General features: G+C 43.0%; 1 protein-coding gene across 2 annotated transcripts in view; it reads left to right on the top strand.

Annotated features, from left to right (window-relative positions):
* Positions 1-24,670, top strand: part of STRIP2 (striatin interacting protein 2) — a 47,335-nt gene extending 22,665 nt beyond the window's left edge. For both annotated transcript variants that reach the window (XM_047763503.1, XM_047763502.1), the window contains exons 11-21: positions 97-162; positions 856-919; positions 2,001-2,072; positions 5,272-5,346; positions 6,295-6,392; positions 6,840-6,966; positions 9,790-9,890; positions 13,457-13,523; positions 18,869-18,973; positions 19,803-20,007; positions 22,231-24,670. In XM_047763503.1, coding sequence (XP_047619459.1) covers positions 97-162; positions 856-919; positions 2,001-2,072; positions 5,272-5,346; positions 6,295-6,392; positions 6,840-6,966; positions 9,790-9,890; positions 13,457-13,523; positions 18,869-18,973; positions 19,803-20,007; positions 22,231-22,481 — 1,231 coding nt within the window. In that variant the 3' untranslated portion in view covers positions 22,482-24,670. The remainder of the gene's footprint in view (positions 1-96; positions 163-855; positions 920-2,000; positions 2,073-5,271; positions 5,347-6,294; positions 6,393-6,839; positions 6,967-9,789; positions 9,891-13,456; positions 13,524-18,868; positions 18,974-19,802; positions 20,008-22,230) is intronic.
* The last annotated feature ends 378 nt before the right edge of the window (positions 24,671-25,048 follow it).

Genomic DNA, 25,048 nt, shown 5'->3' with positions numbered 1-25,048 from the left:
TCTCCAACTGGAAGGGTGGAAGCCCAGTAAGATTATCTCTCTCAAGGTTTGCTTTTCTTCCCTTCTCTGGGATTTGGCTCTCTGCTGTCCTCTCAGACAGAAAGACATTGAGCACTTCTTGGAGATGAGCAGGAACAAGTTCATCGGATTCACTCTGGGACAGTAAGTGACTGGATAGTCAGAACTGGCTTGCAGTTTGGTTCTTAGGGGACCAGAGGAGTGGGTGGCTTGGAGTGAGAGATGTTGCCTGGCTGTGGTGATTACGACCCAGAGCCATGGGCCACTTCCAGTGACTGCTTTGGGTTTTTGCCATGGAATTTTTTCCTTCCAGTTTCCTAGAACTTTTATGTTCTGAGCTAGATGTAGGACCTTGAACAATAAGTCATTTCCCTCTTATGCATCAGTTCCCTCATCAGAATGTTGTTAGATGGTCCCCATAAGCCCTTCTTGATGGGCTAGAGTTCTGTGAAGCAGTGATGGTCAGAACAGATTCAGTGTCTCCCCATTTCCCCAGCCTCACGAGTCCTCTCACTGGCTGCTACAAAACTGAGAAGCCACCGTTACTGCTGTTTCACTGTCCAAAGTGTTGTTGGGCAACATGCCCTTTTAAATAGGAACCTGCTCCCAGAGGTGGGTCCCCCAAAAGACTACACAAAAATCCTAATTTTCAGGGACACATCTCCGTACCATTGTTCTTTTTTGTGTCCTCAAGCAGTGATGGGTGACCAGGAAGCTTGCATAGAAAGCTCCAGAGTACCAGATGTTGAAAGTGATGTAGTCCATGTGACCCCAGAGGGTATCGGGAGTTCTCTGTACTTTTGACCCTTATGGTCTGGCATGTCTTACATTTCACAGGGACACAGATACCTTGGTTGGATTACCCAGGCCCATCCATGAGAGTGTGAAGACCCTCAAGCAGGTGACCAGGGTGGGCTCTCAGTCTTCAGAGATAGGGAGCCACCAAGGCAAGTGGGATGACTCGGCTCCTGGGCCCTGGGTGGGGCTCCTTCACCAGACATGTTCTGAACCTATTCTTCTGTATTTCCTCTTTAGGCATTTTGGCCGAAGAGGTTAAAATCAAGTGTCTCCCTACTTATGCAGTGTCCTGCATTCAAATAGATGAAAAAGTTCTCCTTTCTTCCTCTTTCCTTTGCCCTCCTCCCACTCCTCATTTCCTCTCCTCTCACTTTGTTCCTTAGAGACTCACTAACTTCCACAGGCCCAAGACTGAGTAGCAGTTTGCTCCAAAGTGTGTGAAAGCACAAGTAAGAGTAAACATTCCTTCCACAGACCTTGAGCCCTACCCCCTCCCATTATCACTCTGTGCACACATGCACTCATACACCTGCACACACATACACGCACATGCAGCAAAACTCTCAGGGCAGTGGTCCAGTGGTAAGGGCCTTCACGTCCGCTTGCACTTTGGTTGAAGTTAAAATGCTAAGGTATGGATTTCCCGTTGTGGTACAGCAGAAACGAATCCGACTAGGAACCATGAGGTTGCCAGTTTGATCCCTGGCCTCGCTCAGTGGGTTAAGGATCTGGCGTTGCTGTGATCTGTGGTGTAGGTCGCAGACGCGGCTCAGATCTGGCGTTGCTGTGGCTGTGGTGTAGGCCAGTGGCTACAGCTCCGATTAGATCCCTAGCCTGGGAACCTCTACATGCCATGGGTGCGGCCCTAAAAGGACAAAAGACAAAAGTCAAAAGACAAAAAAAAAAAATGCTAAGGTATTTGCTGCTCTTCAACCAATGTGGAAACGTGGAATAAACAAATACTGAATACAAAGCACTTTACTGGTGTTCATGCTGCAAAGGTGAGTAAGACTCCTGCCTTCAAAGAGTACATGGTCTGTGGGGGGTGACAGACCCATAAACAGGACATTTCCTATTTGAGGTGACAGACCCATAAGCAGGACATTTCCTTGTCATTGAGGAGGTTAAGCGAGAGGCTGGTACACATGTGATCGAGGCCCTTATTGATGTCTTCTCTTCTGTAGCACAAGTATATCTCCATCGCAGATGTTCAGATCAAGAATGAGGAGGAGCTGGAGAAGTGCCCCATGTCTTTGGTGAGTCAGGGGGCGCTGCACAGGAGGAAATCTGTCTGCGGTGCTGTCATGGACTAAGTGTATGCTGTTGGACTCTTAACTCAGGCTGGGCAAAGCAAAGTCTCTACTTTCACAATATGTTAAACTTGGGAAAAGGGGTAATAAATAATTAAGGAGACAGGAAGACTTTCAGAGAAGGATAGATATGGCAAAGAAAATTTAAGTAAGATGACATATAACGTAGTAGATTACTTTAGATTGGCGGTGGGGGTGTGTAGACTTCTGAGAGGGTGATGGCTAACCAAGATCCGAGTTATAAGAGGAGCTAGCCGTGAGAACATGAGAGGAAAGAACACTCCAGGCAGAAGGGACAGCCTCAGTAACAAGGTGACAGCAAGCTCAGAGTCTTAGATGGTGAATGAAGGCTGGTGTGGCTGAAGTGCGGGGAGAAGGAGGAGGGTTTGGGGCCTGGGATTCAGAGAGATGGCCTGGGGCCACTTTACACAGGATGTGTAAGCAAAGATAGAGAGCTCAAGGTCAAGTACAAAGGTGAGCCTTTGGAGATTTTAAACAGGGAGTGACATGATCTGATTTATTTTTAAAAATATGATTGGGAGTTCCCATCATGGTGCAGCGGAAACAAATCTGACTAGGAACCATGAGGTTTCGGGTTCGATCCCTGGCCTTGCTCAGTGGGTTGAGGATCCGGCGTTGTCGTGAGCTGTGGTGTAGGTCGCAAATGCAGCTCAGATCTGGCATTGCTGTGGCTGCGGCGTAGGCCAGCAGCTATAGCTCTGATTTGACTCAGCCTGGAAACCTCCATATGCCATGCGTGCAGCCCTAAAAAGACAAAAAGACCAAAAAAAGAAAAAGAAAAAGAAAAGAAAAGAAAAAAAGATTGGCTGTTTGTAAAAGCTGGGCTAGGAAACAGTGGAAGCAAGGAAGTTAGGAAGCTCTTACGATAGTCAAGGTGAGAGATGACAGTGTTTTAGACCACGTAGTAATTGTGGGGGCAGGGGAAAGTGGATGAATTTGGGTTATATTTTGGAGGTATAGCTGACAAGAGCTGCAGTTCAACTGGATGTGGATAGAGAGACAAAAGGGCAATCAGGAATAAGTACCATTTGTCAAAATGAGTTCTGTTCTATCAATGGTTCTGTTTTGGTTGTAGTAACTTTTAGATACCCATTAGATACCCATGCCGAGCAATTAGATATAAGGATCTAGAGTTCTAGAGAGGACTGGCTTAGAGAAATAAATTTGGGAACTGGTGACTCATAGACAATGTTATAAGCCGTAAAGGTGGCTGAGGAGGGAATAGAGATAGAGAAGAGAATGGACCCCAGGACAAAGCCCTGGGGCACACCACTATGTTGAGGGTGGGAGGAGTCAGGAAAGGAGCTAGAAAAGAATAAGAAAAATAAGGAAATTCAGGAGACTGTGATACCATAAAAATAAGAAAGTCTTTCAGAAGAGTGTGATCAGCTGTGTCAAATGGTGCTGATAAATGGAGCAGGGTAAGACCTGAGGTGCCCACTGACTTGGCGACCTGGCGATAACCTTGATAAGAACCACCTCAAGTGGGAGTTCTCTTGCAGCTCAGCAAGTTAAGATCTGGCATTGTCACTGCTGTGGCTCAGGTCACTGCTTTGGTGCGGGTTTGATCCCTGGCTGGGGAACTTGGCACATGCTATGGGCACTGCCAAAAAAAAAAAAAAAAAAAAAGAACCTCAAGTGAAGTGGTGGAGCTAGAAGCCTAGTTGGAGTATGGCAAGAATGGAATGTAAAGAAAGGAGGGAGACGTAGTCTCCATAGACAAACCACATAGAAGTCTTGTTATGAAAGGGAAGATAGAAATGGGATGGACTTGTAGGAGTATGGGGTCAAGGGAACATTTTATAGCTAGGCGATACTGGAATATGTTTATGTCCTAAAAAAGGATGATCCAGAAGAAAGGAGATAATTGTAGAACTGAAAAAGCAAGGGTGTGAGATCCAGTGGAACGTTGGCCTTTGATAGGAGCACAGGCAGTTGATTCTTCATGTCAAGAAGGAAGGTAGAGGAGTTCTCGCTCTGACATAGCGGGTTAAGGATCTGGAGTTGCTTCAGCTGTAGCATAGCTTGACGCTGCAGCTTGGACTAAACCCTTGACCCAGGAACCTCTATATGCTGTGGGCGTGGCCAAAAAAAAGGAAGGTAGATTTGATGTTGAAAAAATGAGGCTGAGCCTGTCTGATTGCTTCTGTTTTGTCCATATAGTGAGAGGCAGGGTCAGTAACTGTTGAGGGGCTGTGGGATGAAGGGATTGTTTGAAGAGAGGGCAGAAGGTATGAAATGGGTCTTTTAGAGAGCAGGATTGCTGGCATTATTAAGATTTATGTCCATTTAAGCAGGAGTTGAGTTGTGTGGGATAGAAGGGTCTGGTTACTGCTCCCTGCTTCAGCGTCTCATGGCAGTGATCCTTGCTGAGTAATAGCAGGATCTGGGGGGAGGAAAGCCTGCCTTGGCCAAAGATGACAGTGGCCTGGGTAGCTTCTGGAGCACCAGAGGCCCTGTCTCCCCTCTGATAAGGGTAAGATGGGGTCATTAAAGGACAGAGTTGCGTGTGAGGGGGCTGGTCAGAAAGGAGGAAGGGATGTTGTAGGGGGTAATGGAGAAGGAAAGAAAAATCGTTTCCAGCTAAAATCTTCCCTGCTAATACGCCTTCCTCCCTCACCAGGCCATGGGTTACCCAGCGCCCCTCTGACCCTCTCTATTGAGCCACCTACTTCTCCTTCCTGGCTTTGGAGCATCCCAGAGCTCTCAGAGGGCCTCACATTGACACTGTAGGAGGTGCCTCTGTGTGGTGTTGGTTCCAGTGTGGCCTGAGTTGAGCCCCTCTATGTCTAGCAAAGCAGTGGTCCGAGCCGACTCCTCAGTGGATGTTCTGACTCCTGATCTAGCAAGTGACATAGAAAGAATTCTGGATTGGTTCCATATAGTGGAAAAACCAAAATCATAAATTCTCAGGGCTGGAAGAGCCCTTGGAGGTCATCTAGACCAGCCCACTGATCCTCTGAAGAGGAAATTAAGTCTTAGAGAGGGAAAGCAACATACCCAAGGTCAATGAATCATTAACACAGCTAGGATGGGAACCCAGATCTGACTCCCAGCTCCCAGAAACATTAAGTTGTGGTCAAGTGGGAAATGGCCTGCACAAACTGTGTGTTTCTTGCCATAGGGGGAAGAGGTGGTACCAGAGACGCCGTGTGAAATCCTCTACCAGGGCATGCTGTATAGCCTCCCCCAGTACATGGTAAGGAGATGGCCAGGCCAGAGCTGCCTTAACTGCCCTAACAGAGAGCCATTTCAAGCTGAGCCATCTGTCATTGGAGCTTGTTTCCTGAACCTTCACCCTTTAGGCAAGGCATTCTCTAACACATTAGAATTTTGAGCTTTCCTCAGGGCTTCTCTCAGAGGTAGGAGGACTCGGCTATACTCCCAAGTCCTTTCGGAGGGGTGGAGGATGAGGTGGGATCAGTGCTGGATGCGTGGGCGGGGGGAGGGGGGGCTTCTCCTAAATAAGTGCCCTTAGTCCTCTCAGGGCGACTGTGGCTCTCATGTGCTAGGTAGCTTCAGACTGTGACAGTAAGGATGCCGGTGGTCTGAAGCAGAAGAAGGAAAAGGGAGGAGGAGTGAGATCTTGCTGATACTTCCCACCTCTTTTCTAGGCACTGCCCCTTTTGCTCTGCTCCTTCCATCCTCTTTGGGTTTTGGGTGGAGTGGGGGGTTCCTTGTTAGGGCCGCACCCACAGCCTATGGAAGTTCCCAGGCTCGGGGTTGAATCAGAGCTGCAGCTGAGGCCTACACCACAGCCACAGCAACACAGGATCCGAGCCACATCTGCAATTCGTACCACAGCTTGTGGCAACGCCAGATCCTTAACCCACTGAGCAAGGCCAGGGATTGAACCCACATCCTCACAGACAACATCAGGTCCTTAACCTACTGAGCCACAATGGGAACTCCTCTTTCCATCCTCTTTGGAAAGAAAAGACTTGAAGCAGAACAATCCACAAGCTCTCTTCTGGCTCCTCAGCATCACAAGCAGGCCTATCAGGACTGGGTACCTATTTGTCCTCTGGAGGCTGGGGTCATTGGGGGAAGAACTTAGAAGAAGGCCTCTCCCCTAGGAGAGTTGCAAAAGAATAGCCTTGTTAAATGGGATGCACAGGGATGGATTTCCTCATTTTCTTCTTCCCAGATTGCTCTACTTAAGATTCTGCTGGCGGCAGCCCCCACCTCCAAGGCTAAGACTGACTCTATCAATATCCTGGCAGATGTCCTGCCTGAGGAGATGCCGTGAGTGCTTCAACCGGGGCAGCTGCTAAATCCTAGCTGTCTTGTCTGCAGGGTCTCACCTTGTTTACACTTACAGGGATTGTCTCCAAAGAGACCTCTTCTCTGCCACTAGTAGCCTCTTTCCACTGCAGCGCTCTCTGCTGTGCTCTTTTTAACTCAGAATTTAGAGTCTGGAGGGTAACATCAGTGCCATTGACTGACTACACAGGTATGTGGGTGGACATTGCCAAGCAATGAGCTTGCCAAAGAATGGAGAGAAACAGAGAGATCAGAGGACCTTTTCCAGACAGGCTCCTAAGTGGGAACTCCGGAGGTCTCCCCAGCACAGTTCAGGTTTCTCAGCTTCTTGCTCCCTTGCGTATATTGTATCTGACCCAAATACCTGGGTTCTCGTAGGCCTCTCTGTGAGGCCACCCTCTGCACTGACCCTCCCTCCCTCCATTGTAGCATCACTGTTCTCCAGAGCATGAAGTTGGGCATTGATGTGAACAGGCACAAGGAGATCATCGTAAAGAGTATCTCTGCCCTGCTCCTGCTCCTCCTCAAACACTTCAAACTGAACCATATCTACCAGGTGAGCAGCTAGGAGCGCTTCTCCTCTGGTCTCAGGTGTCCTCCAGGTCCTGCCTCCCAAAGGAAGAACAAGAGGGCCTTTGTAGTCCAGCTGAGCATCTTTAAGACTTTTCTTTGTCTCAGGGAATCCAGATACTTGTTGCACAGGCTTGAAGTGGGATGTGGGGAATTGTCCTAGAAAGGTGTAAATCTCTGTGTCCTTGGAACATTATCTAAGGGTTGTGAGTAGGAATCTCTAGCCTCTTGGGAATATGCCCAGCCAGCTTTGATGCCATGGAAGAGTCAAGCATGCACCAAAGGCGGGGGTGGGGGGTATGTCGAGCATATTTTCCCGTTAGTGAAGCACTTTTCTAACACTGAGACGTAATTCTGTAAAATGCACAGTTCTGGCTCTTAAGGGTTTTGAAGTTTTGTGAAGGATATGGATATATAAATAGCCAGTTATGGAGCGATAAGTGCAGTGATTCAGGTAATCATTGGCTGCTATGGAAACACCTAATCCAGCCTGAGACAGAGAAGAGGTGACTTCTAACCCAAGCCCTAAAGAAACAGACATTAGCCAGGATACCAAAGTCTCCAGGGAAGGAGGGCAGCAAGCATTTCAAGCAGAAAAACTAATTTGTGAAAGTCCAGAAGGGAGAGAATAAACTCCCTTTAGAAACTGATTAAATGTTGCTGGAGTTCTGCCTGGGCTGGAGAGAGATAGGGAGGTCTGGTGATTCCTGAAGCTGGAGAAGACAGCAGGGAGCAGAGCATAATACATGTGCTAGGGAGCTCCTGTCATGGCTTGGCGGTTGTCGAACCTGACTGGCATCCATGAGGACATGGGTTAGATCCCTGGCCTCTCTCTGTGGGTTAAGGATCCTGTGTTGCCGTGAGCTGTGGTGTAGGTCACAGATGCAGCTCGGATCCCGCATTGCTGTGGCTGTGGTGTAGGATGGCAGCTGTAGCTCTGATTAGACCCCTAGCCTGGGAACCTCCATATGCCACAAGTGTGGCCCTGAAAGACAAAAACAAAAACAAAAACAACAAAAAAGAACATGTGCTAGCACATAATTATTGCACACTTACAATGTGCTCAGCCCTCTGTTAAGTTCATGAGGGATCTCAAGTAATTCTCCACACCCTACGAGGTGGGTCTTATTTGATCCACTAAGGCTAAAAAAGTTAAGAACCTGCTTCCTCGTGAAGGCATTGTTTGCCATGCTGAGTTTGGACTTGGTGCTATGGGTGTTGCCAAGATATGGGAGAACATGGGGGCAGTGAATGGATGTTCTCTGTGGTGAGACGTGGAGAGGAGAAGGAGGCTTCTCATTCCTGCACAGAGGCTTTGCCCCATTTTCCTCCCAAGAAGTCAGGACCAGGCTTGTTGGTAGAAGAGCAGGTTCTCAGAGTGCAGGGAAGGCCCTGCAGGGTCTGCGTCCATGGAGGGTTTGACTGTACGACCAGGGCATTTCTCCACTTCAGTATGTTCAGAGACATCTTTGGGTGCGTTAGGGAACCCTGAATACTCACAATTCTCCTGCCAGTGTTTGCTGAGCAGCATCAGGGCTGGAAAGAATAGGGATGGAGGAGATAGATTTCCTAGTAGAAAGAACAGGGAACTGTGGATATGGATTTCTGTCTGCTTCTCTTGGTGGGCAGTGTGTGGATGACCAGACGGACAGATGGATGGCTTGATGGGCCTTGCCATTATGTGTCAGTGACTCCTGACAAGGCTACAGACATGTCTCAAACTGAAAAATGTTTCCCATCACTTGTTAGTAGGTATGTATTGGCTCCTCCATCTGAGGCTTTGGAAAATACCCTGGACCAGTTGCCAGGGAAAATATTTGAGCAGAAGAGAGAAATGGGCAAGATAAACTGACTCCCCACCTCTAACCACACATCTAGGCAGGGGGCAGTTTAGCTTGCTACCGTGCCTATTTCTTAATGATCAGGAAGAGCTAAGGGATTTAAATTTACACCACTGTAACTTTCTGCTTTTTCAATCCAGTTTCTGTACTGTCCCAGGAGTCTAGGTTCTGGATCTGAAGACAAACTGTTACCTGATGCTCCTCAGTGTATCATGGGCAAATCATGGTGACACAACTCCCTGACACTGCCCTAGCAGGTCTTCCTGGGTGCAAACCGGATCCAGATTCAAGAGAGCAAAATGGAGCCCTATGTTCTGCTGTTTAGCCCATCAAAGAGATCTTGGCCTTATTCTCAGTGCAGTATCTGTTGACTGAAGGACTCTTGTTGATTGATTCATTCAAATACTGATAGTCTTAAGTATGGGAGCTAATAAGTGAACTAGACTTTTGCTGGAGCCCGCATTCCAGTGGTTCAGTTTGGTTACCGTGTGATGTATCCATCCTGAGTGAGTGATGCTAGCAGTTGCCAGGACTAGGTTGCCAGGACTAGGCTGCACCTGTTCCTTCTTTATCAATCACTGTTGAAACACTATGAGCCAGAGCTTTGGTATGGAAGACAACTCCCTCGGGGAGCCTTCCTTTCCTGTAGAGCTTAGGAACAAATCTCACAGTAATTCTTATTTATCTGGAGTGGGATTTTCTTTCTGGCTTGTTTATGTTTTATGCTTTATGTCAGGCCCTTGCAATGTACACACTGTAGGATGTACACACATCCCTTTCTGTGTAGGATGAGCTGGCTGAAGATGGTTCTCCCCATTTCCCAGACAGGAAGGCTGATAACACAAGATGACAGTGAATATTCTCAGGAATGGATAATAGAATTGTACTTGCATCTTTTTTTTTTTTTCATACAGACCCTCTATTCTCCCCCAAATAAGCATCCTTTCTGCTTTGATCTTTTAATTCAGTTTGAATATGTGTCACAACATTTGGTATTTGCTAACTGCATTCCATTGATCCTGAAATTCTTCAATCAAAATATCTTGTCCTACATCACTGCCAAAAACAGGTAAGGACTCTGGACAGGTTTATTTCAAAAGGCTATTTGGGATGGTTGAGAAATTACATTGCGTCTGAGCCACCTTTCAGTTCTGGTGTCCTGGGAGAACTTAGAGCTGTCACTGTCAAATTTAACTTCCTTGAAGTATTAGCTGGTGGGGTGTATGGTTTGGCCTCTTCACAAAGACGTTTATATTTTAATAGTTCTGAAATCCTAAAATGCCACAACTCAAAGAAATGAAACTGCAGCAATGAATTTCAGCCCTGTGGCAGCAGGATCCAGAAAACTGTTTTGTTTTTTTTTTAATTATTTATTATTATTTTTTTTCCCACTGTACAGCAAGGGGGTCAGGTTATCCTTACATGTATACATTACAATTACATTTTTCCCCCAGCCTTTCTTCTGTTGCAACATGAGAAAACTGTCTTTTATGAAGCAGACTACCTGTCCGGCCAACCCTGATTCTAGTATAAATCATAAGTTGGGTCAATTATACTTATTTTTAAAGTGTTATACAGAATTTGTAACCAAAGGTAGATAATAGACTATAGATAGATCAATTTCTAGTTTAAAAAAATACAGTATTTTCACATCCATTATTTCATTTAATCTCCTCAGTGCTAAGAGGCATCAAAAGTTTTACTCCCATTTCACTAATTAGGAAAATTCAGGGAGGTTAATTGACTGACTTTAGGATAACATGCTGGTGAGATCCCTAAAGTAAGCAGCAGAGTTCTGGGTCAAAACACAAATTGTTTTTTTTGTTTTTGTTTTTTGTGTTTTTTTGGCTATTTCAGGGCCACACCTGTGGCAAATGGAGGTTCCCAGCCTACAGAGGTCAAACTGGAGCTGTACCCACCAGCCTACACCACAGCCACAGCAACTCGGGATCTGAGCTCTGTCTGTGATCTACACCACAGCACGGCAACACCAGATCCTTAACCCACAGAGCAAGGCCAGGAGTCGAACCTGCATCCCCATGGATGCTAGTCAGATTTGGTAACTGCTGAGCCACGAAGGGCACTCCAAAATTTGCTTTCTGATCACAATTGCTGTGGATTGCTCCAAGCCAAGTGGGGACTTGGGAGGTTAAGAGTCCTTAAGAACTAGAAGCATGTTAATCAGTAGAGTTGACCAGAAGTGCTTTATCGGAGGCAAAGTTCCTAAAATAGAAGAAGGCTGACCTGATACTGGAGGTGACTGCAGAGGGGCTAGGAGATGTTGCCACACCAGTCTGTCAGCACTGCCTGAAACCCCACCCTGGAGAGGCAGCCTACTTGTATGTAGTTTAAAACACACAGAACCTGAAGTCACAAGTCCTAGATCTGCTACTTGCTAGATGTGTAATCTCGAGTGTAAGACACTTTGCTTCTCTGAGCCACAGTATTTTTGTCTTTAAAATGAGAATTTAAAAAAAATTTTAAATAAAATAATATTCTGGCTATATCATAGACTTTTATAAGCATTAGTTAAGATAAACATATTTGAGAGTGCTTTACTTTTCCTGTTTGGGGGAAGCATTGGAGAATGGGTATTTTTCTAACTACAGAGGCTTGTACACTCACTTAAAAATGGCACTTGATAAGTGCTCATGGGGTTACCCGGGAAAATGAAAGTGGAGGTCAGGCTGGGTAAGGGCTGCAGCTTCATGAAGGCACCTGTGTGTATCAGTCAACCCTCTTAAGTAGCCAAAGCAACTGGATGTGGCTCACACGGATTGGGAATTTGTCAAGAGAAAATGGGCAGTACGTCATCCTGAGGAACCTAGGACAAAGATGCTGCTCTGGGCCTCAGGGTTGGTCTGTAGCATAGGGAGCCCAGGAAGCCCTCCACCTCCATCCAGGGCCACTAACCTCTGTACCTGCACTCCAGTTTTTCCTTTCTCACTGATAAACAGTTTTATCTGCTTCTCAGGCCACTTGGCAAAACATGCCCACATGAGCTAAACATATTCCTGTGCCACTTAAGAACTTGAATTTGCTCTCAATCCCCCTTCCACATTCCCAGGGATAGAGGTCCATCTTTGGATCCGTCAGCTGTGGCTGGGGAGTGGGGTTCAGGAGCTAAATGCCTCCCTGCACCATGGGCCTCGAAGCAGGGGTCAGACAATCCAGTAGGCATCCATCAGGTTCAGTTTGGAGTTGAAAGAGCAGTAGTGCCAGACTACACCATTTGCCAAGGTTGGCCTGGATGCAGTGGTCCTCTGTGTATCACCTGCAAGCCTTACTGTTGCATGATCCCAAGAACTTGAGCACCCACAGGTCGTTGTTGCACAGTTTCCTCGTGGCTCCTAAAATCTAGATATGCCAGAAACTTGTAACTTTGTGCCCCCTAAGGCTAGAATTCAGTACACTGAGATTGGAACAATTCATTTTTGATTTCCCACCCTCATTTCCTGATCACCAGTACCTACTTTGCCCTGGGGCTCTGTCAGTGGGAGGTGGGTGGATGAGTAAATAAGCCAGCCAAGAATGTTTGTCCTAATGGAGCAGAACTGAACTGGCAACCTTGGGAGAATCCAACAGAGTGAAATAAGATGATGAGCAACATTATATGTAGATCCACTGCCCTCTCCTCTCCTGCCTTTGTGGGTTTCTTGGCTTATTTCTAGCCAAAAAAATTGTTGCCTTCTGCTTGGATAGAAGTTTTGACTTTCAAAATGTAGAGACAGGTTCATATTCCTCTTTATAAAAATCTCCACTTTGCGAACATCATTTATCCATTTCCAACTACTCTAGTTCAGATGGATTGCTGTTTAAAACCTCATGGAATGTCAGAACCAGAAGGCTCACTAGAGATTAGCTAGTCTAAATTCTGCATTGTGCCAGTGAGTAAGGGAGAAGAGGAAAGAGAGAGAGCTGTCATTTTGAGTGACTGTGTCCTTGTCATCATGCAGTACTTATTTCCCCTTCTGACTCATGCCTGCACCCCTGGGTTTACCACAGAGTCTCCAGCCCTCTTTTAGTCCCTCACTGCCTATTTTGGGGGGCAGATGCTATTACCATTCTTGAGCTACTAGACTGGCCTCGCTGCAGGAAGCTGCCTCTGTCTCAAGTTCCCTCTAGGAGTGGCTTCGCCGATCATTTCCCAGACCTGCTGGCTTTCAGAAACATCTGGTAAGAGCCACAGGAGAGGTCTTTGTTTCATCCTCATAGCCATAGGTTATTTGTTATGAAGTGGGATAAGTTTGGGCAGCATCTCTGGGAACGCAGTTATATTCACACATACACATAAGCATACTCTTAAATACAGAAACGCAAATGCACACAAGCTTATGTATTTCATTGAAGAAGGGAGGAGAAAGGTGGCCATACAGAGGTCTCTTTCGGCTTTCTCTTGCCTCTGCCATACGGGGGCCAGCCTGAAAGAACTCTGTTGGTTTCTCTCATGGCCATGAGGAGGAGATTGGATCTGGCGTTGCTGGCATCAGAACCCTCAGTTTGAGCTAAAGTCACTAAGCAATCTGGGAAATAGATGGGGCCTGCTGAGGAGAAATAACTCCTGCCCTTTCTCATATAGCCATTTCCTGCCATTGCCATTTACCTAAAAGCTGTCCTTATCTCTGCATCTTGCAGCATCTCGGTCCTGGATTACCCTTGCTGTACCATCCAGGATTTGCCAGAGCTTACTACAGAGAGTCTGGTAAGCAGATGGGGATTTGGTAGCCTTTGAAATTGCCAGGTGGCAGAGGTTGGCATTTGTTCTTCCTTTTCTTCTCTAGCCCCCTAATGCCCTGGTTTGGGAGTCTCAGATCAATAAAGGCACCTTGGCAAGAGCACAGAGGTAGGAGGGGTTTAGAGCTGCCGACCCAGTTGAGAAAGATTTGGAAAAGCTTAGCACAGCGTTTTGTAGAGAAAAGCGTCAGTGAAAAACACTGAGGAGAGAGAATTTAGAAAGATAATGGGAGTGAAGTTGAATGTGAACATCCGTGCTGAATGGCCGGAGACTCTTTTCTGTTCTAGCCTAAAACAATTATCTGTCTTCTTTTTGCTGTGCTTCAGCCTATTCTCATTTCCATATAGGTTATACAACCCAGGAGTGTGTACTTCAGAAAATATTTGTCTTTGTCTCTCTGAGCCAAAAGTCGATTTGGCCCCAGAAGGATGACCCAGAAAGCTCCTCATGCTGGAAAGAGCTTTAGGCAAATCAGAAAGGTCCCTCAGAGTTATTCTGAATCCTGTGAAACTGGCTGTTCAACAGCATGTTGAAGATCAACTTAGCTATACCTCAGCCCATAGCCTCACCCCATTGCACTGTGATTGTCTATCTGTATTTGTTTCCCCATTTGACAGAAAACTCCTTGAAGGAAGAGACAGTACCATCTTCATGTTTATATCCCCAGAGTCTAGCACCATGTTCAGTACATGGAAGGAGTTCAATAAATGATCAGATGGCAGTGCCTGTGTGTTCCCCAACCCTTTGTCCCCCAGTTTAATACCTGCAAAGTGTCACATCAGAAAAGTATATTGCGCAAAAGTAGAATGGTGGTAACTTCTGGGGCACAAGTTTTACAGAACTAGGATTCTTGGCTGGAGGGGACCTGAGTGCCATTTGGCCTACCCCCCTATTTCAAAGATGAGAAACCTAGGGGCCCAGTGGATGAAGTGACTTGTCAGATCCACTCCTCATAGATATCAACCCTGAATTAGAGAAAAACCCGAGTCCTGAGACACCAAGTCTAGCACTACTTTTAGCACCTGGGCAGAGACTTCCTGTCTGAATTAGATGTGGTCTCAGTAGTCAAGAAAGTTGAGAGCTTCTTAACAGTGCAGAGAGAGGTAATAAGTTGTCTAACCTTATTTATGATAGTCAATTTTTAAAGCAACTGTATGAGGTTGGTATTAATGTTTTGTAGATGGAGAAGTTAGGTAGCTGCCAGAACCTTACAGCTGAAAGCAACAGAGCCAAAGTGGAGACCCTCTGCCAATGCGTCCCTGCCATTCAGAGTTGGAATGAGGAATGCACTTTCTCACAGAAACAGTAGTACACAGATAGCATTAAAACTTTTCAGGAATTCCCGTCGTGGCACGGCGGTTAACAAATCCAACTAGGAACCATGAGGTTGTGGGTTCAATCCCTGGCCTCACTCAGTGGGTTAAGGATCCCGCATTGCCATGAGCTGTGGTGTAGGTCGTAGATGCAGCTCAGATCTGGCGTGGCTGTGGCTGGCAGCTGTAGCTCCTATTCAACCCCCTGGGAACCTCCATTTGCTATGGGTCCAGCCCTAAAAAAGCAAAAAAAAAAAAAAAAAAAAACCCAGAAACAAAAAAACCAAAAAAACCCACCCTTTTCAATTAGTAGGGTATTTCAAAACATAAAGTCAGCTTTTATGACCTGAATCTATTTCTTGATACAATGTGTTCTCTTTTCTCAGTCACATAAGTAGGAATTAGCATAAAAAACACTCATGCTAGGTATTCTTGTCCTTTCTGTGAAGCAACAGTGGCACCTGCTGGTTTCATTTGGTAATCAGTTTTTTGTTTTTTTACTTGAACTTTAAAAGAATTCCCTGAGCCTAGTAATGGACTTAACTAGCAAGTTCGCTCCACATAGGCCTTCAACACAGTGGTTTGTTTATCTAATCTGATGGCTTCTGCACTCAGAAAGGATTAGTGTTGGAGTTCCCTGGTGGCTCAGCAGGTTAATAATCCAGCGTTGTCACTGCTGTGTCACAGGTTCCATTCCTGGCCCAGGAACTTCCATGTGCCATGGGCATGAGAAAAAAGGAAAAATATATATATTTTTTTAATTTAATTTTGCTGCAATTAACCATGTATATATTGGTTTTTTAATTTAATTTTGCTGCAATTAACCATGTATATATTGGTTCATTCAATATATTCATTTGTATATATCATTCATATATATATGTATATATATATACACACATATACATATTATTTAAAAAAATAAGAACTTTACATGTTTCAATTTACATGGTAAAATTTAAATGTTCACAATATCATTTTATTAAACATTCCTGAGAACACAATTTTTAATAGCTACACATAATATTCCACTACTTTTTTTTTGCCACACCCAAGGCATGTAGACATTCCCAGGCCAGGGATCACCCCTGAACCACAGCAGCAATCCAGGTCATTGCAATGACAATGCCAGATCCTTAACCTGATGTGCCACAAGGAAACCCCCTCCACTACTTAATTTCTTTTTAAAGATTGTTCACTACTATTATTGGGCATTTATTTCAGTGTTCTTCGTATCCAAAATGAACATACTCTTACCTCATTTCTGATTATTTCTTTAAGATAAATTCCTTGAAGTGGAATTATTTGGCTAAGGTAATCTCGATTCATATTTTTTCAGTTTTCTGAATTTGAACTGAATTCAACTTCATTTGGCACTCCAACTACACATATAATGGACATGAAATAAAGGCAGAGTTAATGGCATGTTAATTTCTAAAGTGTTCTCATTTTGTCAAAATATTTCTCTCTCCAGTAGGCCATCTTTACTCATGTGCTGAATAGTTTCCTCACCTACCTGACATAGGAAGTCTCACAATTTTCCAAAAGTCTATATTCCAAATTCAACCCACTAAACTAATAAGACATTAAATTTAAATTCCAAACATAAGAGAAGGATGATGAGTATATGATTGTATGGAAGTTAGGTATGGCCTTTGGAAGGAGGTTGCTAAAAAGGCAGTGGGTGTGGCCTTAGCAAGTACTGTAGGAAGCTCAGCCTCCTCTGGGTGGTTGTTTAGAGCAGTGGTATGAGAAGTAGGATGTGCAACATGATGCTTTAGGGGTGGAATATATTAGATCTTCTATGTGTGTTAATATCCTTTTTTCTATATTTCTGTGCACTTTATAATATACATCATGTTGCTACAACAACCCATTTATAATTTATAAATAAACACACATTGTATTTAGGAGTCACTGAGTATCAGAGCTAGAAGTTTCTTAGTGTCTTGCCCAATCTCATCCTCTAGTGGTAAGGAAATAGATGGAGTGGTGAAGTGTTGTCCAAAGCATTGGGTCAGAATTTGCATGACCCAGCCATTTGCAAAGAAATGTTTGGAATATCCTCTTATATCTAGGCAAGTGAAATTATTAAGTTAATTTTTAAAAGGCAGTTCATTATAAAATTCCTTAAATTTGGATTTGATTTATATCTAGAAAGACCTATAAAAATATGTTCACATCACTTAAATTTATATAACTCATCCTTTCATCTCTCATTAAATTTAATTTTTATAACTTCCTAAATCAGGTAATACAGATAATCCCAGAAGTTTTTTGGGGTTTTTTTGCCTTTTAGGGCTGCACCTGTGGCATATGGAAGTTCCCAGGCTAGGGGTGGAATTGGAACTGTAGCCACTGACCTACACCACAGCCACCTCGACGCCAGATCCAAGCAGTGTCTGCAACCTACACCACAGCTCATGGCAACTCTGGATCCTTAACCCACTGAGTGAGGCCAGAGATTGAACCCACAACCTCATGGATCCTAGTTGGGTTCGTTAACCCCTGAGCCACGATAGGAATTCCAATCCCAGAAGATTTTTGTTATGTATTTATTTATTTATTTTTTAATGTATTTATTTTTTTTGGTCTTTTTGCCTCTTCTAGTGCCGCACATGAGGCATATGGAGGTTTCCAGGCTAGGGGTCCAATCGGAGCTATAGCTGCTGGCCTACGCCAGAGCCAAGGCAATGCCAGATCCGAGCTGCATATGTGACCTACACCACAGCTCATGGCAATGCTGGATCCTTAACCCACTGAGCAAGGCCAGGGATCTAACCTACAACCTCATGGTTCCTAGTTGGATTCGTGAACCGCTGAGTCATGCCGGGAACTCCGATTTTTGTTATGTTTTGATTTTGCTTTTCTTTTTTTCTTTTTCTTTCTTTTTTTTTTTTTTTAAGGGCTGCACCTGCAGCATGTGGAAGTTCACAGGCTAGGGGTCAAATTGGAGCTGCAGCTGCCAGCCTATACCACACGCACAGCAACATGAGATCTGAACCGCATCTGCGACCTATACCACAGCTCACAGCAACGCCACATCCTTAACCCACTGAGCCAGGCCAGGGATGGAACCCGCATCTTCATGAATACTAGTCGGGTTTGTAACCCACTAAGTCACAACAGGAACTCCTGTTCATTCCATAATTGATGTGTGTCTGTCTTGGTTACTTCAAATTAACTTGGGAGAGGAGGGAGTAATCTTCCATTTACTAGATAGCAACTCACTTCTGCACGTCTCCCACACCTTCATTCTCCATTCACATGGTAGACATGAGGAATTTTCAAGAAGTTAGTTTGACCACCATGTGCACTCATTGATTTGTATAGCTTCTGACACCAATGTATAGTTACAGTCCCCAAAACCCATAAAGACTCTTATTTTTGTTCCTGAAAGATGTTCCTATGAGCAGATACCTGTTTCTGATCTGACATCCATCTGTTATCACTGGTTGGGTGCTCACAAACTATCAAGAAACATTCAAGAGAACCACCTGGTTTGAATTAACCATGTGCCATTTTTCCTTCCATGCCAGAGAATTAAGCTAAATTGCTTAATGTGCAATTGCTTAAACTGAAGTATGGTTTGATAAAGAAGGGTGGAGACTGATTTTAAAAAAATAAACTGTAATGAATATCAGATCCATCCAATATAGTTTGAAATCTACCAGAATAACTCCTAGCAGTTACAGACATAAGCTTTCCTAAAGCAAAAAGCTATACAAGAAAGCTTGCTTAAATGAAGTTCCTGTGTTCATATATCATCTTTCTCTAGTACTTGCTCTAGGTACAGAGTCTTCCAGAATTGGCAGCTGTGTGTTTTCAGGTGAAGGATATTGCATGCTTTGAAGCCTCGGTGTGTGAGAAACAGGATGGAAAGGAGGTAGCATTTCACATGGAAGGTCTCACCTAAACTGACCAACAGTGACCTCCAGATTTCTGTGGGAATGAAAGCCTTGTAGGTGTTGAGATAATGATGAACATGCCTTATTACAGGAAGCTGGAGACAACAACCAGTTCTGCTGGAGGAATCTCTTTTCCTGCATCAACCTTCTGAGGCTGCTCAATAAACTGACCAAATGGAAGCATTCCAGAACCATGGTGAGTGGAACTTCAGATCACGCTGTCCACCTGACTGAATTTTCTTTATCTTTAGTAAATATGGACTTCCTGCTTTGTCTATAGATAGACACTGAATGCTCTGTAAGATTTAGCACCTCCTAATTCTGGGCACTTATTCTACATGAGATAATTATTAAATGGTCCATTTCTTTTCAGGGAACTTAATATGATCTCTCCCTCAGAGCAGCTCTGGTGGGGAAGTTGGGATTATCTTTTGGATTATAGTACATATCCCAAATGATACAAGCCTAAGATTATTCTACAGCATTATTTATAATCATGAAAGATTGGAAACAACCTAAATGTTCATTAATATGTGACCGACTGGTTAAATATGGTACATCCTTGTAATGGAATATTAATACAACCATTAAAAAGAATGAAGCAGTTCTATACTGCTATGGAATAGTTTTCAAGAAATATTGTTAAATAAAAATCAAGATACGGAACAATGTGGAAGGATATGTAGTTGCTATCATTTTTGTTAATAAAATAATATATGCATACACAGAATTATCTCCAGAAGATACGTAGGAAACTGGTTAACAATGGAAATGGGATGTGTGGCTGACTAACTTCTTCGGCACTTTGAATATTAGAAATTTTGAATTATGGAATATAAATAGAGTGGATCCTCTCTGTTCTTATGACCAAGCGTAAGTGGAGCCTGGACCACAGATTTCCCAAAGCTTACCAGGGTAGTCTGAGGTTAACAAGGTTTGGCTTAATTTGTCTGTGAGGTGGAAATTCCAAGAAACTTTAGACACTTATCTATCATTCTTCACTCCCACCCTCTTTAAATGGGCAGATGCTGGTAGTGTTTAAATCTGCTCCAATCTTAAAGCGGGCTCTCAAGGTCAAACAGGCCATGCTGCAACTTTATGTCCTGAAGCTGCTCAAAATACAGACCAAGTACCTGGGGCGCCAGTGGAGGAAAAGCAACATGAAAACCATGTCAGCCATTTACCAGAAAGTACGCCACCGCATGAATGATGACTGGGCTTATGGGAATGGTGAGTTTTCTCAGGGCTTTTGCCCAGGGTTTAAACAGAACTAAATAAACATTTGCTACTCTTTTGGTATGAATTGTTACATGTTTTAGATGAGAAAATATGTGATTATATTCAGGTACTGATAAAAAAAAAACCTTAAAGCACTGCCCCAGATTCTAGCACTTACCTTGTCCTGTGTATACTATGAAAATCCACTTTATGGAGTTCCTGCTGTGGCTCAGCAGGTTAAGACGACATAGCATCTGTGAGGATGTAGGTTCTATCCCTGGCCTTGCTCAGGGGGTTAGGATTCTGGCATGTCCACAAGCTGTAGCGTAGGTTGCAGATGCGTCTTGGTTCTGCTATTGCTGTGGCTGTGGTGTAGACCACAGCCGCAACTCCAGTTTGACCCCTAGCCTGGGAACTTTCATATGCCACAGTTACAGCCTTAAAAAGAAAAAATTTCATTTTATAAAACAAGTAAATTGAGGGATAATTATCCTTTTCCAAAACATTCCTCTAAGGGACAGGTCTCTTCAAGAGATTTTTAAAACTAAAATAATCTTTTATTATTACAAAGCACTTAGAAAATACAAGTAAGCAAACATTTTAAAATACTATTGCATTTATGCCATATTTGTACCACCTAAAGTTTGCCACTAAAATCTTATATATTCTTCCAGATCTTTTCTCTATGTATATGCATACGTTTTATTTAAATGAAAGCAAATTGTGTATGCTATTTTATTTTCTTCTCTTTTTAGTTAACATTATCTTCACCTTTCTACATTAGTACACTTTCATTTTATCTAATAATCAAATCCATGTTCAGAATTCCCCAGCTGCCCCAAAAATGTTCTTTAAAGCTATTTTTCCCAAGTTATAATCCAACCCAAGACCATAAATTCTATCTGGTTGTTATAGTCTTTGATTTGAATCTCACAGAGTTGTTTTGTTTTGCTTTGTTTCCATAACACTGACATAATTGAAGAACTAGGCCAGTTGTCTTGCATATCATCCACCTTCTAGACCTTCCTGCTTGCTTCTTTGCGGTTTCATTTACCTAATTTCTTTATCTTTGGTATTACTTGTAAGCTGAAAGGTAGATCTGAGGGTTTGATGAATTCAAGGTAAACCTTTTTGGCTATAGTACATTCTAGGTAATGTACTATAATGAACTGCATATTGCTTCACATCAAGAGGCGTTATTTACCTGGCTGGCCTACCAAGATATTATAGGCTGACGAGAGTTGGAAAAATTTATTTTGGAGAGCTTTTTCATTGTATTGACATTTGCTATGATGGGATTTGACCATTATTTGCATATTTGGGTTTAAGAGTTATTGGTTAGGTGAATAATGGATTGTCTTTGCTGGGATCTGTCATGTGCCTGAACTTAGAGGATGCTGCAGTAAAGAGTTTGGAGAACTGAGGAAGTATATGATTGATGACTAGTAAGCCAGTATGCATCTTCAACTATAAGACATATAAGTGCAATTAATTTAAATTCTTATAGATTCTTAAAAATATAGAAATGTTTTCTCCTGCAAATGGCATGTCTGTTGCTTCTGCCATCATGAGCACAAACCCAAACTGCGTTTGTAGAGTGGGGGACACAAGGAAGATAAATAGGAGCAAAGCAGATTGTTTTCTGTTTTTACTTCCATGGTAGCCTTCACCTCATAGTCTTAATATCAGCTGACATATAGATTTACCATGTGCTGGGGGAGGTTCCAGGGAATCAGGAAAGTGTTCAGACCTTGGTCCATTTTGATTCTCCTCGTTGTGCCCCTTCCTGCCTCTTACCATTCCTTAAAAACTGATGGGTTTTTTTTCAAATAGGAAATTCCCATCCCCAAGGAACGTTCAATAACAGGAACTGAGTTACCATTTTGGAAAATAATATGTATTCCTAACTAGTAAGAAAGTGAAATAATGAAAAGGAAATACCATAAAAAGAACTCTACCTCCCTCAGGGCCCTCATTTCCTTCTCAGTGGTCATCACTGTCAACCAGTTTCTAGACTCTTCCAAAGACAGTCTCTGCATATATAAGCATATGTATATGGGCATATGCATATTTTTTAAACCTGAGCAACAGCATATTCTATACTTTGTACATTGCTCTTTACAGAAGAGGAAATTCTGTGCAGTTCCAATATTGGTATCCCATAGACCGTGCTCTGTGCTAAGAGAGCAGTGTCCTGAGTTGTATACATCTTTTCTTCCTATCTTCCCAACACAGACATTGATGCCAGACCGTGGGACTTCCAAGCAGAAGAATGCACCTTGAGGGCCAACATTGAGGCTTTTAACAGCCGCCGGTATGACAGACCCCAGGACTCTGAGTTTTCACCTGTGGATAACTGCTTGCAGAGTGTGCTGGGGCAGCGGTTGGATCTTCCTGAGGATTTCCACTATTCATATGAGCTCTGGCTGGAGAGAGAGGTGTTTTCACAGCCCATCTGTTGGGAGGAGCTGCTCCAGAACCACTGACTAAACTCTTGTCAACAAGTATCTGATAGGGAGTAGTTGGCTCCAATAAATGGTGCTCTGCCTACCCTGCCCATTCAGCCTTTGTTTCAAGCTCTAGGAGCGCTTGTCCAGGGTGGAGCTGGCCCAGCCCAGGACATCTAGTGTAGTTCAGGACTATTCTGGGGGCTTTTAGGCCTGGAGATAGTATAAGGCTGGGATCCTGAGTCATAAAAATTGATCTACTTGCCCTGGAGTCAGTTGGGTGCCCAGTTGCCCTTAAAATCTCTTTGCTGGAAAGTCCTGTACAGTTTTTTTTGTGAGACTTCTCCCTGCTTTAGTCTTGCCTAGAACCAGGCTAGGCTTTGCTGGCCCCAGGAGTGTGAATAAGTTTATTATGGCACTTGACCCATGGCCTTCCTTATAGGTAATGGGAAGTGTGGCTCATAAAATTTCTTCTTGCTCACCTGGACTACCAGGTGTTTGGCAAACCCAACTTTGAAATTAAGTCTGTATTTAAAATTTTAAATTTTGACACTCACCTCTTTCTGAAATTTTTAGCTCAAAGATGATTTTTAGAGCACCTGCACCTTCTTTGTAAAGGATGATGATTTACTATTACCTAAATACTGCATGTTATAGAAAGGTATATTGTGTAAAGTCTTTTTTCTTTATTCCTTAAGAGATCTGTGTTCGGTGTGAAAATTATTTCCTTGTGTACTCTGTATAGGGCATGGAGTGCTCTGACACCATCAATATAAAACAGTCAGGCCTCTTCTAAGAACATTTCATGTTTTTCTGAAACTGCTTCAGTCTTAAAATGACTGAGTACATTGCAGAAAATTATCCTTTTCATCCAGCTCATTTTTAAATGAGAAGTTAACTACAGGAAGTTTTATTTATTGAGATGGTGTATCCATTTGTGTTCATGATCAATTTATTTTTTAATTGAATAGAACAGCAAGAGCATCACAGCTTATCATTTTTCTTTTTCTTCTATGTTGATTAATGATTTTTTTTCCCCTTTTTACTGCTAGCAGTTTCAAAGTGTCATGTGGAGATTTAGCAATACTGTTTCTACCTGCAAGTATTACACGTTTCTTTGAAAATATAAGGGTTGATGTACTGACCTCTTTAAACACCTCTGCTTTACAGCGGAATCACATATTTCCTCACTGAAACAAGATTTTTAGAAAAGTTTCTGATTTGATCAGGATCATTTTGTTTCTCGGCTGTCCTCACAGTTATGCCATTTATATTTTCAAGTGTTTTTACTTTAAATGCCCCTGCCCTGCAACATAGACACTACTGAATCCTTTTTATGATAACACCAGGCCACTGTAATTGGGCCAGGAGGTCTAGTCAAAATCAGCATATTTACTTCATCCGTGGTCAACCAGTGTTTCTTTTGGAAGTCATGATAGAGTTGCTAATGATTTGCGAAGGAACTTTGCCAAAACTCTGATTATAGCTTGGATTTCACCTTTTTGTGCTTTAGGGTAGTAGGATTTCTGCTTTTTTTTTTTTTTGAGAGGTCAGAAAGAATGTAAGTATGTAATGGATAAAACTGAAAATCTGTAAATTTTGCTTGAATAGGACAGCAGTCCTCATTGCAATTAAAATAATTTACTGAGTATATCATTACTGAACCCTATTAATTTGTGATTTTAATGTGATTTAAGTGAAAAGACAACTTTTACTTAAAGGAAAGAATAATTATCAATCTATTTATTTTGAGTTAAGTAGTATGGAGTATCTGTGTCCAGAACAGATGTTAAAAATATGCACATGAATGCTTTCTGAATCAGAGATGTATGCTAAGCTTTAACATTTCTTACTTTTTTAATAAATATTTTCTAAGGGAAGATTAATTCTCAGTGTACATGGAAAAACTGATGCACCAAGGATAAGTGTTTAGTTTCAAATTATATCATTTTACCACTGATTTGCTGGGACTAGCATTCAGGTACTGATAGCCAGCCCCATAGATTTCAGTAACTGGTTTGATGCTCCCAATTTGAGAATGTATGTGTGTGGTTAGGAGTAAATTCAGCCTCCAATAGTGATTACTGTTACAACATAGAAAAACATTATTTGAGTGATTTATAATGAAGAGGATTTTTATTTGTGAATATTTCAGTAAAGTTTGTGTTGATTGTTGATAATACTGTTTATCTACTGAAGCACTTTAATAAAAAGAGAATTGAACTGAAGTTAGAAGTTTGGTATTTAACTTCTTCAACATAGGAGAATCTTAAAGACATTAGATCTAGAAAGGAAGGATATAATTAAAGGGATGACTATATAAAATCTTGTATTAGTATTCCCAGGGGGTAGACTGATATAACAACTGCAAGATCTCAGTGACTTACAACAAATCTTTTTTTCTTGTTCTTGGTTCTGGGGATCAGCTACAGCTCTGCATGACTCAGGTTGACTTGCTAGATTAGCTCTGCTCCATATGTTGTCTTATTCTGGCACTAGGCTGATGGAATAACCCCTACCTGGGACAGACCGTTCTTATAATGAAGGGGAAGATCAAAAGACCAAAACACCCACATGCATTTATGTAGCTTTAGCTCCTACCTGGA

This window comes from Phacochoerus africanus, chromosome 16 (assembly GCF_016906955.1).
Source record: "Phacochoerus africanus isolate WHEZ1 chromosome 16, ROS_Pafr_v1, whole genome shotgun sequence".
NCBI classification, from domain to species: Eukaryota; Metazoa; Chordata; class Mammalia; order Artiodactyla; family Suidae; genus Phacochoerus; species Phacochoerus africanus.
The sequence above is the reverse complement of the archived record's forward strand: the minus strand, read 5'-3'. Positions and strand labels throughout refer to the sequence as shown.